General features: G+C 41.9%; 1 protein-coding gene across 1 annotated transcript in view; it reads right to left on the bottom strand.

Annotated features, from left to right (window-relative positions):
* Window positions 1-13092, bottom strand: part of KCNG4 (potassium voltage-gated channel modifier subfamily G member 4) — a 37901-nt gene extending 24809 nt beyond the window's left edge. The window contains exons 1-2 of the mRNA XM_074201968.1: window positions 12770-13092; window positions 9003-9801 (exon numbers count right to left, since the gene is read on the bottom strand). Coding sequence (XP_074058069.1) covers window positions 9003-9749 — 747 coding nt within the window. The 5' untranslated portion in view covers window positions 9750-9801; window positions 12770-13092. The remainder of the gene's footprint in view (window positions 1-9002; window positions 9802-12769) is intronic.
* Between the last annotated feature and the right edge of the window lie 7564 nt (window positions 13093-20656).

The following is a 20656-nucleotide window of genomic DNA, read 5'->3' as shown; positions in this document are numbered from 1 at the left end:
AGGTAGTATAATGAGAAATTCATGACTTGGAGTCAGAAAGACTTGGCTTCAAATTCCACCACAGACACTTACTGGTCATGTGATCTTAAACAAATCCATAACCTCCTTGTGCCTTAGCTTCCTCATATGTAAGATAAGGGATTTAGATTCGATGGTTTCTAAGATGTGACTTTATTATAAAGAAATTCCAAAGGAAAAGAGGCTTCTAAGAGCAGAATATTGTTCTTGGCTAATAGTAAGCATCAGTGGAAAGAAGAATGGAAGCAAAATTAGTGAAAAAAGATCTAGATTTGTGGGTGAGGAGAATTGGATTTATGTCTCAGCTCTGCTGCTTCTGAGCTTGTATAAGTTGCTTTTTCTCTCTGAAATTCCATTTATTTGAGTAAATGCTCTCTAAGATCCTTTCCAGATTTTATACTCTGGGTTCCCAGTGATTCTCCAAAGATGGATGAGGGAAATATGGGAGACAGATTAGAGGAGAAGGCTTGCATGGAGAGACCCACAAATAACAACTTAGAGGGTGCAAAGAAAGCATGGAAAAGTTTAATTGGGGATACAACCAGAGAAACTAAGGGAGACTTCTGGAAAAATCATCAAAACCCATGGAACCAAAGGCAAAGTTGCAAATAATTGGGTTGCTCTTTGAGGACCTATTTCAGAGGTCAAGTGAAAGTATGGAAGGAGAAGTCAAATGCCCTGCATTTCTGTTGTTCAGTCATGTCTGATTCTCTGGGACATTATTTGGGATTTTTTTGGCAGAGACACTGGAGTGATTTGCCATATCCTTCTCCTGTTCATTTTACAGATGAGGAAACTGAGGCAAACAGGGTGAAGGAATGTTCACATAAGTGTCTGAGGCTGAATTTGAATTCATGAAGATGAGTCTTTCTGACTCCAGCCCTGGTTCTTTGTACTCTCTGCCATCACCTAACTGTCCCTAAATACCCAGCACCAGACCTCCATTCTCAGGATAAAGGAGAAAGCACAAAGATGACCACTTGCTAGCTTTTCAAGAGAGTACATAGGACTGGGGTGTTGAAAAATGGGCAATTTTTTGGAGCAAAAGAACTTATATGGGAAGGGGAAATGATAGATGTTGGAAAGACGAGGAGGATGTTTTCTCCATTCCTTTAAAACTATCCTAGGATGTTGGCTTCAGGTCTGGGAGGAAGCTTAGAGGTAACTGAGGCAAACCCCATCTTCTACAGTTGAGAAAAGTGAGGCTATAAAGAAAAGGGAAAAGGAAGACCTGGGGCAGCTAAGTGACACAGTGGAGAGATCATACTCTGAAGGTGGGAAGATCTGAGTTTGAATGTCACCTCAGATACTTGCTAGCTGTATGACCCTGAACAAGTCACTTAACCCTAATTGCCTCCCTTTGCCAAAAAGAAAGAAAATGAGGACTCAAGACAGTGCCCCAAGTCCAGGGCATCCTAACTGCTCCACTTTCTTCTTCCCTCTAGTCACAAAAAAGGAGGCAACCTTACTTACTCTTCAGTCAGTCAACAATACATACCTACTCTGGGTCAGAAACTAAATCTCATTATTTTCCTTCAACCTATTCCCTCCAATCTCCTCAAGAACTTTGCCACCAAGTCAAGAGACTTTTTTTTAACCCTAGCAATTTTTGAAGATCTTCTATTTGTTTCTTCATCCATAAAATGGGAATAAAAACAGCATTTACCTTCCAGCATTGTTGTGAGGATTAAATGACTTAATAATTGTAGAGGACTTAATATGGTTCTTGGAACATATAAATGTTATCCATTAATAATAATGAACATTTTAAGATTTGTAATGAATTTTATATGTGTTGTTTCATTTGATTTTCCTGGTAGGAAAATTTTATTATGATCTCTATTTTAAAATAAGAGGAAACTGAGGCAGATCAGGGTTAAGTGACTTCTCCAGGGTTACAGACCTGATAAGGATCTGAAGTGGGCTTTGAACTTAGGTCTTCCCAATTCCAAGTTCATTCCTCTATCCACTGGGCCAAGTAGCGGTCCACAAAGTTGGGGGTGGGTGGGGAAACCACAAATCCTTTGATTTGTTAAATTATGAATTATTTTATCTCTAGAAAGGAGATACATCCAGAGTTATAAAAAAAATCACAAATGTACCCATGCATTAGGTATTGAGGTTAGTCTATGCCCCAGAGAGTCTTACATGGAGATTGTGGGGGAAGATGGGCCCCAGAAGAGGATGACCTCAATACTGGAGCCCTGGGAATGGTCACCCATGGACACTTGAGCTGGAGGACTTTGAGTAGGGTGAGTGGATGGCAGGCATCTTGGGGAAGAAATCTACCACCATGGGGAGAAATCTACCACCCATTCCTTGTTGATGTGGGTGCCCTGGGCAGGGTTCCATTTGCCCTGCACTAGTAATAGTTTTCCACACACAAGGTTATTTTGTCATTCTTTTCATGATTCAATAGTAATAGAAAGAGGGATCAAGAACTGTGGAATAAGCTTAAAATTCCATCTGCCTTGGCTAAATTCCATCTGATCTACTATGAAGGCAACCCACCTGTGAAATGAAGAGATAGCAGAAAATAAAAAGAATATAAAGGGTTTTTTTGAAGAGAAAGGTAGAGATAAAACAAAGGTGGAGGTCCCTGGGGTGAAGGCACATTGTGCAGTTAATGACAAAATTGAGATTCGAGTCCTACACTAGATTGTCACCCTGTCTCCCATTATGCCCTAATAATTCCTATCTCCCCCAAGGCTACTCTAAGAATAAATGTTTTCATTTTTAAATGATCCCAGTAATATCATCTTCGGTTCAATGAATATTTATTGAGTTTCTGCCATGAGCAAAGAACCCTATGTTCAGTGTTGGGGGACATAGGAAAAGAAATTTAAAGTGGTTCCTGTTTTAAAATTTTAATTCATCCATTCATTTATGTTCAAGATGGAGTTTTTCTATCTTACCAAGTCTAGATGTGCAAGGTCAACCTGGAGTCTTTGACCTGTTCATTTCCCTTCTTAGCCTAGAACCCCACTCTTGGATTCTTACCATCTTAATGATGAACTTAGTTTGGATTTCTAATTGGGATAGCCCAATGAGACTCAAAACTCCTGAGTTCTAGAGATCCTCTTTCCTCAACTAGTCCAGCAGATGGAGTTACAGATGCTCACCGACATGCTTGGCTAGGATCCTTATTTTCAAAGAGTTCAAAGTCTGATGATGGAGATCACACAACTCTTTAGGGAAAAAAAATAAATAATGATACCTCTCTGGGACTCAGTTTTCCCATCAGTAAAATAAGGAGATTGAATTGAATGGTTTCAAGTCCTCTATGAGTCTAGGAGCTTGAATGGTATAGATATTTGGTTTTTGAAGTTCAGAAGACAGAGACATCATTATGAACTGAGATAGTCTGGGAAGGCTTCACATATAATAGAGGTAAGGAAAAGAAAGTGAATGAAGGAGGGAAGAGGGGAAGTAAGGAAGGGGGGAAAGAAATTAAGAGGAAAAGAGGAAGAAAGGAAGTGAAGGAAGGCTAGAAATAGGAAGGATAGAAGGAGGAAAAGAAGGAAGTAGTAAGGGAGAAAACATTTATTAGCCCTTAGCAGGCACTGCATTACATGCTTTGCAAATATTGTCTCATTTGATCCACTGAACCATCCTGAGAAGATGCTAGTAGCGCTCCAAAGGAGTAAACTGAGACAAAAAAAAGATGAAATGACTTCCTCAGGGTCGCACAGCTTATAAGTATCTAAGATAGGTCTTCTGGATTGCTGACCCAGGGTTAACCCCTAACTGGTGTTTCCCTTGGAAGAGGAAGATGATTTAAATTTGAATGGAAGATGACTTAAATTACAGAGGGGAGGGTACTTTATTAACTTACAGAACTAGGAGTCTTTGTTGAGTGAATCACTAGTTAGGAAAGAAGACATACATAGGAAAATAATGAATTGAAAAAAGATACACATGTGTATAAAATACACATGTGTATATTAGTCCAATCCCCCCTTATTTGTCAGATGAAGAAATTGAGGTTCAGGGAAGTGATGGGACTTGCCCAGGGTCATCCAAACACTAGAGTCAGAGGTAGGATACCAATCAGGAGACTGTTTTGTTTTTATCTGCCCTCACATCAGGGAATTCTGGGGTCTCTGGTCCTCAGGAAAAAATCACTGACCTTCCATAAGAAAGGAGTTTCTTATGCTATATGGACATGAATGCAAATTTGTTGGTTTCAGGTTCCAAAGGCAAGATCCAAAAAAGAATTAATTCATTTTTGAGATGAGACATTATGCTGCCTTGAAAACGGTCAGGGCAGGCATCCTCCCAAGAGATGTGCCTTTGAATTTTGCAGGAGATGGGGGAGTCAGCTGTGGCCCAGGGAGGCTGAGTTGGAATCCTCATATCAGCTCATGACTTTGTTCTGCGACCTTGTGAAAATCATCTGATTGCTTCAGGCTGCAGGTTCTTTATTTGTAAAAAGTGGAGCTGGGGCATCAAGCATTTTAGATCTGTAAGGGACCTTCATTAGAGGTTTTATAATTTAACTTCCTAATCAGTTCATGGATTTGGAGCAGCCAGAGACCCAAGTGGAGCAATAGGTAGAGCTGGGCTTGGAGTAAGGAAGACCTCAGGTTCAAATCTTCCCTTACTGGCTACTGACCCTGGATAATTCTGTCTCAACCACTCAGTTTCCTCCCTTGTAAAATGGGGATTATAACAGAACGTGTCTCTCAAAGTTGTTGTGAGGATCCAAGGAGATAACATGTAAAATACTCTGCAAAACTTCAAGTCTTGAATCAATTTTAGTTATCATCATTGAAATCATTGAACCCCTTTATTTTGTAGATGAAGAATTGGGGGCCCAAGAAGGATATGTGACTTACCCAAGGTCACATAGATGAATAAGTGGCAGAGTAGTCACAAACTCTGGTATTCTGACTTCTAATCTTCTCAAGTAGATCACAACAATGATGATGATGTTTGTCCTTCATTCTCAAAGAAGACCGGGACAACAGGGATGCGATGCCATGACAATCACATGAATTCGATTTGAGTCTGTGTGTATGTGTGTGTGTGTGTGTGTGTGTGTGTGTGTGTGTGTGTGTGTGCTTCTACTAAGTCACTAGCCTCACTTTCTCCTTTTGGGCCAGATCCAGTGGTCAGATTTTAATTAGGATGATTGGAGATGACCCTGGATGAGAGGCAATCAGGACTTGCTCAAGGTCACAAAGCTAGTAAGTGTCTGAGCAGATTCAAACTCAGTTCCTTCTGACTCCAGAGTCAGTGTACTGTGCCACTTAGCCCTGAACCACAATAATAAATAACCTAATAATTAGCAAATTTAAAAGGTAGAAAAATACTTGACTGTAGTGATAAAAACTATTGGATTTATGGTCATATAGAAATCATTACTTTCCCTCCCTGAGCCTCAGTTCCCTTCTTTATAAGAGAAGGGGGTTGGACAAGATTATTTCTACTCTGAAAAACCATGGATTTGAACTCTGGTTCTGCCATTTACTATTTGTGTTGTTAATCAGTTGGGTCTGATTTTTTGTGACCTCTTTTGGGGTTTTCTTGGCAGAAATACTTGGTATAGTTTTCCATTTCTTTCTCCAATTCATTTTACAGATGAAGAAACTGAGGCAAATAGGGTTAAGTGACTTGTCTGTGGTCACATAGTTGGGAAGTATCTGAGGCTGGATTTGAACTTGGGTCCTCCTGACTCCAGATCTGGGCTCTGTTCCCTGTGCCACCAACTATCCAATACTTGTGTAATCTTTGACAAGTTTCTTCTCCTGCATGACTCTCTATTTTCTCCTCTGTTAAGAGAGAGGTTCAAACTACATGATCTCTATAACCTATGATCTTAATGGCCAAGTGCCATATACAATATATGAAGGAAGTGCTGTTTCAACAGCATGGGGGATTTCGTTGTGAATGCTAGGGGACCTGTCCAGGAACTGTCAGAGATGAATTTTCCTTAGTCTTTATCTCTCTCCCTCATTTACTATTATACTATAGAAATACCAAATATTATAGAAGTTGTAAATAATTATAAGAACCAATATAGAATGAATTTAAGTGTAACCAGCATTTAGAGTTGACTTTCTTTCAGTGGATTTAGCAGGTAGTCTCGGGAGATTTTCTTTAAAACTGACATCATTGGAAGGAGAGCATGAAGTGCAAGGAGAATATTTGATTTTTCTATGTACATTTAAGTAGATGTTCATGAAGGATCTGAAGTTGTCTCCAACTCTCAGACTGTTGCACCATATTTAGTCTTATTTCAGGCTATAAATTACATGCCCTGGCTCTGAATTCCTACCTCAACAATAACATAGACATGGTTCTGGGCAGTATGCCTCTCTCTCATTCTCTCTCTCTCCCCACTTCCTTCCCTCCCTCTCCTCTCTCATTCTTTCTCCTTTTCTTCTCCTTTCTGTTTCAGTTCATTCACTCTCTTTGACTCTGTCTCTGTCTCCCTTTCTCTTTATCTGTCTCTGTACCTCTCCCTCTTCCCCCTCTCCCTGTCTCTCTCTCTCTCTGTCTCCTCATCTCGTCTGTGCAGTACATATGAAAATGGTTTCATTATATGGAATGTATAGTGACATTGCCATTCAGAAACTGCTTTTGGAGTCAGAGGGGCTGGATTCCTACAACACCCCACCCCCAAATTTATCTGTGGCACCTTGGACAAGTCATTTAGCTTCCTTCAAAACCTCAACTTCCTCATCTGTAAAATAAAGGACTGGAATTAACTGGTCTATGAGGTCCTTTCCATTTCTAAGATCTTTTTTTTTTTTTTTAGATTTTTCAAGGCAATGGGGTTAAGTGGCTTGCCCAAGGCCACACAGCTAGGTAATTATTAAGTGTCTGAGGTCGGATTTGAACCCAGGTACTCCTGACTCCAAGGCCAGTGCTCTATCCACTGTACCACCTAGCTGCCCCAGGATCCCAAGATCTTATGGATTCTGTAGACACAAGTGTTAAAAAAAAATTAACAAAGTTACCAAAGAAAAAGAGGCCTTAGGACATAGAATGGGAGAACAAAGAATGTCAAAGCTGGGAGGGACATTAGAAATTTTCTTTTCTAGCCTTCTGATTTTGCAGATGAAGGGACAGATGTTCAGAGAGAGTCAAGGACTTACCTAGGGTCACAACACTTGAGGATTCTAATGTTAATTTACCCAATTCCATTGATTTTTTAAAATATAATGTTTGGTCTCTAGCACTGGAGACTTTCTGAACTGCAGAACTTAGTCCATTTCATTCATATACCTTATAATAGTCATGAAGATTTGTTTTTAAAAGGGAACACTATTTTGGTGGCTGAGGCTGAGGCACTGCCAGGGTGCCAGGAGACCTGATTCCTAATCCTGGTGTGGCTGCTAATGAGCTGTGTGACCTTACACAAGTCCTTGACTACAGTAGATCTTGATTTTCTGAAATCTTTTCTTTTACTGCCTTTCTCCTCCATAGCAGTTTTTAATGAAGGGAGCCTCTCAAAAATTAAGGAGCAATAAGTCATTCTGCACCAAATAAACTGTTATCAGTGGCATAGATACTTCTCCTGAGGAAAGCTCTTTGGTTTGAGGAATATTATGATAAATTGTGTGGGTTTTCTTTTGTTGTTTGTGAATATCCTTTTTATGAATCCAAATTAGAATGTCTCGGTATTTTGAATCACATGATATTGGGTGGAGTGAAAACTTGTTTATAGAGAAAAGTCAATTAATTTTCAAGTAGTGATCAAATGCCTACTATGTGTTCCTAGGGAGAAAAACATAAAGAATGAAACGATATCTACTAGAAAAGAACTTCCATTCTAATGAAATGGTCTTAGGCTGAGAAGATATGGGCTCTCGTTTCAATGTAGCCGTTCGTTAGATTCAAGACCTTGGGGCAAGGTCTTGGGAGGGATAGATGATCTTCAGGTTCTCTCCCAGCTCTGACATTCTGTGTTCCAAACCCCTCCCAATGCTGATATCCCATGATCTAATTTCCCTTCAGATCTGACATTCTGTGTTCTAAGCCCCCTCCCAGCTCTGATATTCTGTGTTCTAATTTCCCTTCCAGATCTGACATTCTATGTTCTAAGCCCCCTCCCAGCCCTGATATTCTATGTTCAAAACCACTTCCCAGTTCTGACATTGTGTTCCAAAGACCCTCCCAACATAACATTCTGAGGTTTAATTTCCCTTTTAATTCTGACATTTTAAAGTCTAAGGAGCCTGGCACATAATATGTACTGAATAAATGCTTATTGACTGATTGATAAGGTCCTCTCAGGTTCTAATATTCTTTGTTCTAAGGCCTCTTTCTGCTCTGCAATTTTGTGGTCTGCGTCCTTCCAGTTCTAACAGGTTATGTTCTAAAGCCCCTTCTCGCTCTAACAGTCTGTTTTTAGCATTTCATAGTATAAGGTCCCTTCCAACTCTGATGTCCTATGTTCTAAACTCTCCCTTCCAACCCTTCCAACCAATGTTCTAATTTCCCTTTTACCTCTGACATCCTGTCTTCTAATGTCTCTCCCAGCTCTGACCCTATTATTTTATGATTCTCTATTTACCTCTCAGTAATAATGGACATTGCCTCAGTCAAACTGAGACCTGATAAAGTCTTTAACTTAAAAAGGCCATGGTCTCCTACTACATCTGGGGCCATCTCCAGGCATCCTGATCCATTTCTGGTCACTGGACCCAGATGGATCTGGAGAAAAAAATAAGACTGACAACTTTGCATAGGGCTCCCTCCCTAAAATCCAGCTCCCTTTCATGTCTCGGCATCACCTCCCTGATATCATGGTTCTCTTCAAGAACTAAGGTCAAACAACAATATACCTCACAGTAACTAATATATAATACGTCCAGGGAAATGATTATCTGAGATTCTCATTTGGATTGTTTGAAATTGTTGTTTCAACTAAATGAAGCAAATCTTCTCTGATCACCCACCCTCGTGTGACAAACAAACCTATCATATCAACGAGACATAAAACATTTGTGGATTGAGAGGTGATGGGGACTTACCCTGTCTTCTTCAGCCCTGAGGTCTGGCATTGTGCTGACACAGAGGCTTATGGCTGTGGTGGCCACAAAGAGGACAGAGAGGCAGGCAAAGACCTTCCCTGGAAGCCCCGATTGGGGGTTTTCCACCATATCCCGAAGGTGACTCATGAAGAGGCCCCAGCGAGTATCCTCGGTGGAGACACCCGTGGCCTCCTTCTGCCTGTGCAGCTCCTCTTCCTTCTGTACCTCGGCCAGCTCGTCCAGTTTCTGCCTAAGCTTTCTCAAACAGCATTTTTCGAGGTTGGATTCCTCGACCCCCCAGTACCTCAGCTCCTCCTTAAAAGACAGGGCACACATCTCCCTTAAAAGTACCAGCTTCCCGGCAGCCAGAAAGCTGACAATCATCCCAAAAGCACTGGGGCTCCTATCGAAGAAAAACTCCTGGCTGTCTTCGTCATAGTCATCACAGATCTCAGCGATCTCCTCGTGGTTCCTGCAGAATTTCAACCTGCTCAGTCGAGTCAGGGGGAACTCGTCCAAGGTACTCCAGGGGAGAAGGTACTTGTTGCCACCAACGTTGACGATGATCTCCCTCTTAAGATCTACTGTGAGGAACTGGTCTGGATGGATGACTTTCCGGGCCCTTTGGTAGTAAAGTCCTTTGATGGAAGAAGCTCGGACTGGACTGGATGAGACCTGTCCCAGGGTGCTACAGGAAGCATAGCGGTGGTCACCTTTGCTGCCTCCACCTCTGGAAAGCATCGGCATCTCGGAGGGTCAATGTAGGGAGCCACGACAGCTGGATTTACAGTAGCTTGGTCTGTGGACCAAAGTGGGGAAAACCAAAGTGGAAGACAGAGTGAAAGAGAGTAGGAGGGGATGGTATAAAAAGAGAGGGAAAGAGAAAGGGAGCAGGGGGTGGGGAAGGAGAGACAATGAAGGAGAAAAGGGAGTGAAAGAGAAAGGCAGGGGGGGAGGAGAGAGTTACAGATTGAAAAAGAAAGGGAGAGAGAAGAATAGAGAGTGAAAGAGAAAGAGAGAGGTAGAGACAGATATATGGGGGAAGAAAGAGGAGAGAGGAAAGTGTGGAAGAGAGGTAGAAAAAGAAAAAAGAGGAAAGAAGGGGAAGAGACAGATATATGGGGAGAGGGGGAAGTGAAAGAGAGAGAGGAAAGAGAGGGGCAGAGACAGATATGGGGGTAGAAAGAGAAAGAGGAGAGGAGGGAAAGAGTGAAAGAGAAAGGAGAGAGTGAAAGAGAGAGAGGGTAGAAAAAGAGAGGAAAGAGAAGGGGGTAGAAAGAGAAAGAGGAGGGGGGAAAGAGAAAGAAGGGGAGAAGGGGGAGAGAGTAAGAGGAAAGAGAAAGGGAGGGATATAAGGAGAGAAGAAAGGGAGAGAGAGAAAGAAAGAGGATGAATTATGTTTGGACAACATTGCCTAAGACTATAGTTTTATATTTGGAGTTAGAAGAGACCTTAAGAGGCATATAGTCTACCTCTTCCTTATTTTAACAAGAGGAAACTGAGATGTCAGAAAGACTGACTTTCCAGGATCATAGATCCAGAACTGAAAGGAACCTCAGAGATCATCTAATCCAAAACCTTTCATTTTACAGATAAGGAAACTGAGGCCTAGACATGGCTAAGTGACTTAGCCAAGACCACACAGGTAGAAAGAATAGAGTCAGAATTTAAACTCAGGTTCTCTTTGTACTCTTTGTACCCTCCCAAATCCTGGTCCTTTTTCTATTTAGTTGTGTGACCTTGGACAAATTATTCAATCTCTCTGAGTATCAGTTTCTCATCTGTAAAAGGAATGAGTTAGACTTTATGACTTCTAGGGTCCCTTCTAGCTGCCATGACCTTATGATTCCTAGACAGCAGGAAAAGTGAGCCTTGTGATTTTATGCAAAAGTCACAATTAACACTCTTCAATGGCTCTGAACAAAATATACCTAGATCTGTCCTTGCTTTCCATCCATCTCCACACCCTCTTGTTCTAAATTTCCTCTTCAGTGATATTGAGGGGAGAAGGGCAGCGTTGGGCATCATGTTCTCTAAGGTCTCTTTGGAAAGAGCCCTGCATTTGGAGTTTTTTGTAATCACCTCAAATCCTGTGTGACCTCAAGCAAGTCTCTTGACCTCTGTGGACCTCAGTCCCCTCCTTTGTAACTTGGGGATTTTCTAGGTCTGATATTTTAAATTCTAAAGTCTTATCCCAGTGCCAACATTCTATATTTCAAGGCCCTTTCCATCCTGAATACTCTAGGCTCCTATGCTAAAAGATGCTATAGAGAAGGGTGGTACATCTTTGGGCTGGTGATTTTAGGGAGGATTTTTTAAGAAAAGAATTTGGACTTGATCTGGGGGCCCTAAAGGGATAGGAAAGATACAGAGCAACAAAGAGAATGGGGGAGGACATTCTAGGTGGGTGGAATACAGAGTAGGAGGAAAACACTTGAGTTTGGAATAATTAGATCTAGGCTTGAAATCCAGACTCTGCCAGTTTCTCTCCCTTTGAGCTTAGGCAAATCACTGAACCCTTCTGGGCCTCAGTTTCCTCAACTGTCAATGAAGGGACTAGATGTGATTATTAAGGTTCCTTCTAGCTGATCCCCAGGTCCTATGGCTCTTACCATTGTAACATCACTATCAGCTGAAAAGGGCATTTAGGGAACTCAAATTTGAATACCTTGTTAACTTTGTTAGTGGGGTCAGCACCTTCCTTTGTGACTACTTTCATCTCGTCTTCCTTTAAATGCTACCCATCTCTGCTAACCCCTAGCCACGTGACCTTGGATAGGTCACCCTGTCTCTGGGCCTCAGTTTCTTCCTTTATAAAATGAAAAGGGATCACCCTTGCTTAGCACAAAATTGGAAGTTTAATGAATGTTTTTTTTGGGACTGTTTGATGGACTGAGTTAGATGATCTCTCCCGTCCCTTCCAGCTATGCTTTTACCTTGTTGACTCAGTATGAGTGCATTACATTATTATTCAGCATGCAGCTTTGTTTTCTGTTTTATACACAATCTCAGGAGCCCTGTGACCACGTTATGGGATAGTCCTTCCAAGCTGGCATCATTTGTAAAACTGCCCACAACTCAGGATCCAAAATGCGCCTCAATAGAAGAAGAAACTCTGTAGCCTTTGGAAGAGAGATAAAAGTTCCCCTCTTTTCCCACATCAGCTGGCTCTCTGGTTGACATGGAGCAGCTTGATTCTGGCCCTTGTATTTCATGCTTACACATTACACATTTTCTCCCAATACTCTGCTTTTATCACCACATCCATATTTTATGGCCAAGAACTAAATGCAGGTGAACCACACTTATATGAGTGTGTTCCCCTGCAGAACAGAAGAGCTAGAAAGGACCTCAGAGCCCTAGAGCTGATCTATCCCCTTCACTATACAAAGGAGGGAATTAAAGTCCAAAGCGACTCTCCCAAGGCTATGCAGTAAATTAGCAGCAGAACCCCCCCCAGTAGAATCCTGGCCCCTGACTCATCAGCTAGGGCTCCTGCCATCATTCATTCCCTACAAAAGCCCTGCTTGGAAATTCAGTCTCCACTTATTGGCATCCTTCTTTGTGCCCCCCGCCCTCCACCCCCACCCCAAATTGAGCAAGCAAAGCTAACTGTTGTTACCTTTTGAACATCTGGAAAAAGTGAGCATTAGGAATAATATTCCCTTACCATTGATTTTTAAATACTTGTTTGGCTAAGTCAACCCCCTCAGTCCTTCATGCCATCCTTAAGGGCAAACAGCAACTTCCCCCAAAGTTTGACTTACCATCCTGAGGTGGGGGGGATTGTTTCCAGGTGCTCAGCCGCCTCCCTGAGAAGACAGTACATTCCTGTTTCTCAGGAAATAGACATTCAGGGATGTAGTGAAGAGGGAAGGAAGAGAGGGGAAGAAAAGCTGGTTTGGGGGCAGTTAAGTTTCAGTCTCTCTGCTTTGTCTTGGTTCTTCCAGGGAGGAGAAGTCCATTCATTTTGTGCCTCAGAAAGCCCTGGGCTTGCAAAGGTACTTGCAAATGCCCCCTTTCTGGGAGGGGACCAGCTGCCTGGGCTTCCTAGCTCAGAGAGCTGGCAGAACCTGCCCTGCTTCCTCACTCAGCTCTGACTCCCGGAGGGACAGTCAGTGTGGTCCTGGCAGGCGAGGGGGGGAGAGAATGGGAAGAGCTTAGGAATAATCTCTCCATCAGCCATCCAACCACCCAGCAGCAGCAGCAATGCCAACTGCCAGACAGGAGAGCAGAGAAATGCCCTCCCCTCCTTGGCCAAAAAGAGAGGAACTTAAAGTTACAATAATAATTTGCAAGCATTATACGTGGCAGGTGCTGGGGGAAGAGGGTTGGATCAGGATTCAGGAGCCCTGGGTTCTAGTCCAAGTTTTGCCATTAACTCATTCTGTGACCTTGGGGAAGTCACTTCTGCTCTCTTGGCCTCACTTTCCTCCTTCTTGCAAGCAACTGTGCCATCCTAGGACCCAGTGAAATTGCTGGGACTATTTAATCAACAAGCATTTATTCAATATATACTCCATATACCAGACACTATGTTAACACTGGAGACACAAAAAAAGGCAGAGCCAAAATGTCCACTTATGGAACCCACATTCTAATAGGGGAGACAGCAAGTAACTATGTCTATAGAAAATCTAGACAGAGGAGATGGAAGATAATCTCAGAGGGAAGGCCCCAGCAGCTGGTGGCACTGGGAAATGTCTCCTGCAGAAGGGGAAATTAGAACGGAATCTTGACGGAAACGGAATCTTGACGGAAACCGGGAGGTGGAATATGCTGAGTTTGGGGGGAGGATTGTTTAGTTTAGGAAGAGAAAAGACGTGTGTGTGTGTGTGTGTGTGTGTGTGTGTGTGTGTGTGTGTGTGTTTGTGTCTGTGTGTGTCTGTGTGTATGTGAGAGAGACAGAGACAGAGAGAAAGAGAGAAAAAAGAAACAGTCAAAGGGGAAGGGAGAGAGAGGAGAGAAGAAGAAGAAGAAGAAGAAGAAGGAGGAGGAGGAGGAGGAGGAGGAGGAGGAGGAGGAGGAGGAGGAGGAGGAGGAGGAAGAGAGAGAGGAAGAGAGAGAGAGAGAGAGAGAGAGAGAGAGAGAGAGAGACTATCTTTGAAAGGTGTTCATGTGAAAAAAGAAGTTTGACTTGCTTTGCTTAATCCCAGAACTAGGAGTCCCAGATGGAAATTGCAGAGAAAGATTCAAACTTGATGTCAGGAAATTTCCCTAATGATGAGATGGATGGGCTGCCTGTGGAGGTAGCGAGGGGACTCTCCATCATGGGAGGGAGTTCTTCACACACTTCCCATTAGAGATGCTGTATGAAGAACCACTGTTCAAGTAAGGGATGGACGAGGCCATGTCCAAGATCTCTCCCACCTCTCAAAGTTGGTGCTGCCTTGATAGAGGGGGGAGCAGAGGAGACCAGGGGGAAGCAGGGACTGGCTGACCTCTCTGATCCCTTCTGGCTTCACCATTCTGTGACGCAGTAATGCTAGCAGACAGCCAGCTGTCACTTTTCATACCCAGAGTTCTTTCTGGTAACTTTGACTAATTGTAGCATGACTGTGTGCTTTTGCGAAGCTACAGAAATAACTTTTCTTCTCCTTCAGTTTTGCCTGACTTATGGCCGACTTGGGTGAAGCACACAGATCTTAGCACTGGAAGGGCCTTGGAGAGATGATCTGGTCCGGTCCCCGGCTGTCGGGCCCATGATTTATGATCATCGGCTTTATTTTAGAGATGAGGTTTATTCAAGGTCACAGAATCAGTAAGATGGTGACAGATGTAACTAACTGTGACTAGAACCCAGGACTCTGATCCCATGTGACAAACCACAGACTTTAGAGCTGAAAGCAACCTTAGAGACCTGTCCTGAACTTCACAGATAAGGAAACTGAGGCCAAGAGACATTAAGTCAGCCTTGGTTACAGAGGTCCTAAGAGAGCAATGTTCTAAATTCAGGTTTTATGATTTCAATTCCAAAAACCTTTCTATTATATCTCACCACTCTCCTTCAACCTGTTCTGAATTTCCAACATTATGTCCTCGTGAGAGAGGCAGGATTTTGCAGTGGGGTATTTGGAAGCATTTGGTTTTTTTCTTTCTGCTCCCCACCCTACCCTATTCCCATACTGAGATGCTGATCTTTTTAACTTCTCTTCTTATTGTCATGAAAATGTAGAGTTTCCTTTTGTGTCTCACAATGCCTTCAGTTATGATCATGGGACCAATGACTTAGATCTGGAAGGGACCTTACAGAGCATCTCATTTGTCTTCCTTACCTTACAGATCAGTAAACTGATTCCCAGGGATTTACTCAGACCACTGTCCTGGCTGCCTGGCCTCTGAGCATTGACTGGCCCTTAATCTTATAAACATCATGGTGCTCTGCATTTAGTGGATCCTTGATAATTATAATTGGATTGAATTTATAGTGAGACAATGTGGAGTGGTGCCTAGAAAACTAGTCTCAGGTTCAGAAAAACCCAGGTTTAATTCCCATCTTTGACATGTACTGGTTGTGGGACACTGGGCAAATTAATTAGTCTTGAAGAGTAATTCTTAATACAATTGCTCATCAGCCTTGGTAGAGGGAGCTCTTTCATCAGGGATCTCATAATTTTTTTTTTTTAGGTTTTTGCAAGGCAAATGGGGTTAAGTGGCTTGCCCAAGGCCACACAGCTAGGTCATTATTAAGTGTCTGAGACCGGATTTGAACCCAACCTGACTACAGGGCTGGTGCTTTATCCACTGCACCACCTAGCCGCCCCAATCTCATAATTTCAATGAAATCACAGATCTGTCGTTGTTCAGTTGCTTCAGTCATGTCTGACTCTTCATGATACCATTTGAGTTTTTCTTGGCAAAGATGCTGGAGTGCTTTGCCATTTCTTTTTTCCTGCTCATTTTACAGGTGAGACAAACAGGATGAAGTGACTTGCCCAGGAACACACCATTAGTGCATGAGATCAGATCTGAACTCAGATCTTCCTGACTCTCTAGAGCAATTAGGTGGCACAGTGAATGGAGCACTGGACTTGGAATCAGGAAGATTCATCGTCATGGGTTCAAATCAGACCTCACTCACATATGAGCTATTTGACCCTGGGCAAGTCACTTCTTCCTCTTTACCTCAGTTTCCTCATCTGTAAAATGAGCTGGAGAAGGAAATGACAAACCACTCCAGTATCTTTGCCAAGAAAATTTCAAAAAGTCATATAGAGTCAGATGTGACTGAAATCACTCAACAACAATCACAGGTCTAGACCAAGGGAAACATGGAATTGATTGCCAGCCTACTGTAAGTAGACTCTCCTCTGAGGTACAGTCTCTTTTGCTGCTGCCCTTATTTACCAATGCTTTATAAGCACTTCTAATTTACCTGCTCCCATCTTATTGTCTCATTGCCCATGATTACAGCATTGCATCTTGCCTCTGATAGTTATTAGTTGTAGGACCTTGGGTAAGTCATTTAACCTCTCTCATCCTTGGTTTCTTCATCTGTAAAAATCCCAAGCATTTATTAAGAACCTATTCTGTGCCAGTCATCATACTATGTCTAAGTTAACAATATAATGAGAGAACAACATGTAAAAATGTTGTATATCCAAGAGATGAACAGAGTAGATAAAAAGTAATTGGGGAGGGAAGGGATTGGGGAGAGGAAAAGATGAGGGAAAAGACTGGGAAGGGAGGAGACCTTTTGCAGAAGATGGGATTTGAGCTGAGTCTTGAAGAAGCCAAGGTTGCTAAGAGGCAGAGGTGAGGAAGGAGCATTCTAGGGACTGGAGATAACCAGGGGAAAGGCCCGATGTTGGGAGATGGAGCATCATCCAGGAAACCAATGTCCAGGTTTCACGGAGTACGTGGAACTGGAAAATTAAGAAGAGGTCACATTGTGAAGAATTTGAAAAGTCAAACAGAGGATTTAATGTTTTATCCAGGTAATAGGGAGCCATTGGAGTTTACTGAACTGAGGAGGGAGATACACTTTAAAAGAAACCTTTTGGCAGCTTAATGGAAAATAGACTGGCAGGGAGAAAAGACTTCAGGAAGGGAGAGACCCAGAAGATTGTATTGATGATGATAATAATACCTGCCTCATAGGACAGTTGGGAGAGGAAATGTCAGATTACCTTCAAAGAGTCCTGCAAACTTTCACATAATAAAGTCAGGCTATACTACTTTGGAAGATGTTGGCTTTTGATGGTTCTGTCTGCTTTAAGAGGTAGAAGGGAAGAGAAGTGACCCAGGCAAATCTCCTATAAGAAGATACTTTAGTATAGCATTCACTGGTGGAGAGAAGGAAAGGGACCACCCCAAGAGCATCTGGACTCATTCTAATATTCACATCCAAATCTCTTGACTTCTCATCCAGACCTCAATCAAAAGGTAGCCACCCTTCCTCTAGCTCTCTGCTGATGATCTTATGAAGTCCCCACTTCAGCATCTCCAGACCTGGACAACCAGGTGAGATCTGACATCAGGAAGGCCTGAATTTAAATCCAGTCTCACAGACTTACTAGCTATGTGATTCTAGGCAATTCCCATAACCTGTATTTGATTCAGTTTCCTCATCAGCAAAGTGGGAATAATAGCACCTACCTCCCAAGGGTGTTGTTGTGAGTTTAAAACATGATGTTTTATAAAGCACTTTGTAAATCTTAATGCTCTATAAATTCTGATTAATAATAATAATAATAATAATAACAACAATAATGCTATTATTAATCTTATTCTGCAGTTCTCTTCTTCCAAGCACCACACTTCGTGGATTTTTCCAGGAGACAAAGGAAAGATAGATGGATAATAGTTGATAGCAATGATTAATTTGAGAGATGGTAAGCACAGACAGTTTCCTCTTTTAAACTCGATGTATTTTTGAAATTGTATTTTAAAGTGGAGTCCTGTGACATCGAGACAATTGGTATTAGACAGTTGAGGGTTATGAGCCAAATTCTGACTCGGAAGAAAGGAAAGTGGAAGGCAGGGGGAGACAATGAGAAGGTTGGATGAGCTGATTCTGAAGACTCCTTCCACATTTGAGAGTCAATGTTCTAAGGTCTTTTCCAGCTCTGATAGGCAGCATTCTAAAGTCTCTCTGTCCTTTCATGATAACTCCATGATAAATTTTTTCCAGAGCAGCAGGTAAGGGGGACAGTCTTTAGAGTAAGCATTTCTCCCCAGAGGGCAGAGAAAACTGTATTCTCTCTTTAAGCAGAATCCCTAGCATGACATTAACTTAAGCCAAAATTTGGCCCTAGATCTCCGAATAATAAACTGATATTTCTAGCCTCAAGTATGCAAAGCTCTTCCTGTATACCAATGAAACCTTACAAGAACCTTCTGCTACAGATACTACAATGATTATTATCTTTCTTCCCTTTTATCCTATTATTGAGATAAGCAGATCTTTATACCAAATAGGACTTGGTGCCACTGTCATTGGGTAGGGAGGAAGTAGTCTTGTCAGCGGTGGATGATAGCCTAGTCTCACTCCTAGAAGGAAGGCATCAGAGATTCCAAGGTCAGAATCTTCTTCTAAGGGCCACCATGGCTTGACATCCTACCCTGGAATCCTAGTCACAAAGTACAGAGTCAGAGGGTCCTCTTGCTCCAGGTTCCCTTCTCTAGCTCTTCTTGGGCAGCTTTGCTCTAAAGCAGGGGTGGGGAACCTTTTTTCTGCCAAGGGCATCATTCACCAACTATACAAAATTATCAACTTAAACAGTAGCCTGTTAGATTTGGTCAAATATTTAATTAATTTACCCCTAAAAAGATCCTAGATTTATTTTTTTTAGGTTTTTTTTTTTTTTTGCAAGGCAAATGGGGTTAAGTTGCTTGCCCAAGACCACACAGGTAGGTAATTATTAAGTGTCTGAGACCAGATTTGAACTCATGTCCTCCTGACTCCAGGGCCGGTGCTTTATCCACTACGCCACCTAGCTGCCCCAATCCTAGATTTATTGAATTTTGAACTGCCTGCAGTTATTGTGGCAGTGCCAGACCAAATGATTCCATTGGTCTTATATGACCTATAGGTCTGATGTTTCCTGCTCTTGCTCTAAAGCACGAGAACACTCCTTTTTAAATAAATATTTTGTTTTCCAATTATATATAATAGTAGTTTCTCCCTATCATTTTTGTAAGGTTTTAAATTTTACAATCCCCCCCACTCTCCCTTCCCTCCCCTCCCCCTCCACAGAAGGCAGTCTGATAATGTTTACATTGTTTCCATGCTATACATTGATCACAGTTGAATGTGTTGAGAGAGAAATCACATCCTTGAAGAAAAAAATAAAATATTAGAGATAGCAAAATTAGTGCATAAGATAACTTTTTTTAAAAAAAAAAATTTAAGGTAATAGTTTTTGGTCTTTGTTCAAACTCCACAATTCTTTCTCTGGATACGTATGGTATTCTCCATCGCAGATAACCCAAAATTGTCCCTGATTATTGCACTGATGGAATGAGCAAGTCCATCAAGGTTGATCATCAGCCCCATGTTGCTGTTAGGGTGTACAATGTTCTTCTGGTTCTACTCATCGCATGAGAACACTCTTTTCAAAGATTCCTTTCATATAGTACCATAAACCAATAAGGGCTGTGGTTGAGGGTTAGGAACCTGGTTCCTGTTACCCACCTGAGGCTACTTAACCTAACACTGCCCAGCTCCTGAATGATTTCAAGATGTGGACACACAGGGAAACATCTGGAGAGCAGAAGTCTACCCCAGGAAGTGTTCCAAATAAAATGAACATTCATTATACACCTGCACTATTCATAATACTACATTGAGCAATTCTCTATCACATCCCTTAGTGACTGTTCCAAACCTGCCTCCACTAGCCCTCCTCCACCCTCCATTTATAACAGATGACCTTGCTTCCTACTCCATTGAGAAAAATGGATTTGGCAAAATTCCCTTTAATTCTTATGTCTTGAGAAAGGAGCCTATTCTCATTGCTACCACTTCTCTACTAACTCACCAGTTAGGTTTCTAGCTCACCTCCTCCTCTTCACTGCACTGAAACTGGTCTTTTCAGCCCCATGGCCTAGTCATCAAATTCAATAGCCTTTTTTCAACCCTTGTGAGTCAGTCAATAAGCATAAGTGTCTACTACTATATCAGACACAGAACTAGGATCTGGGGAGATGAGGCAAAAGGCAGCTCCTGCCCTCCAGAGCTAACAAAACTTTGTTTGTATTAGTTCTATATAAATTTTTCCATGTTTCTTTATTGATTTGCTCATTTTTATAGCACAATAATATTACATTTCATTCATATATAATCATTTGTTTATCCATTTCCCAAATGATAGCTGGGCATCTTAATTTCTGGTTCTTTGCCACAATAAAAGTGTTGCCATAAATTCTGTGGTATATACAAGACCTTTCTTTTTATTGTCAACCCCTCGTAGAGTCAAAAGTAGAGCCATTTCTTACACAAAATTCCAAATAGTTTTCCAGAATGGTTGTACCAATTCATAGTAACACCCATAATGCATTAATGTTTCCATCACCCCATAATACATTCAACATTGATTATTCTCATTTTTGTCCCTTCCCTATATAGCAAGAGCAGGGAGGAGTAACTGTTGATATGATTTGGACTTGTGTGATTTATGTGGAGCATGAGCTCTTCCTAGGTTATTTTGGGT

The sequence above is a fragment of the Macrotis lagotis genome, chromosome 1 (genome assembly GCF_037893015.1).
Source record: "Macrotis lagotis isolate mMagLag1 chromosome 1, bilby.v1.9.chrom.fasta, whole genome shotgun sequence".
In the NCBI taxonomy this organism is placed as follows: domain Eukaryota; kingdom Metazoa; phylum Chordata; class Mammalia; order Peramelemorphia; family Peramelidae; genus Macrotis; species Macrotis lagotis.
Note: the sequence above shows the minus strand (reverse complement) of the source record. Positions and strands in the feature narration are given on the sequence as shown.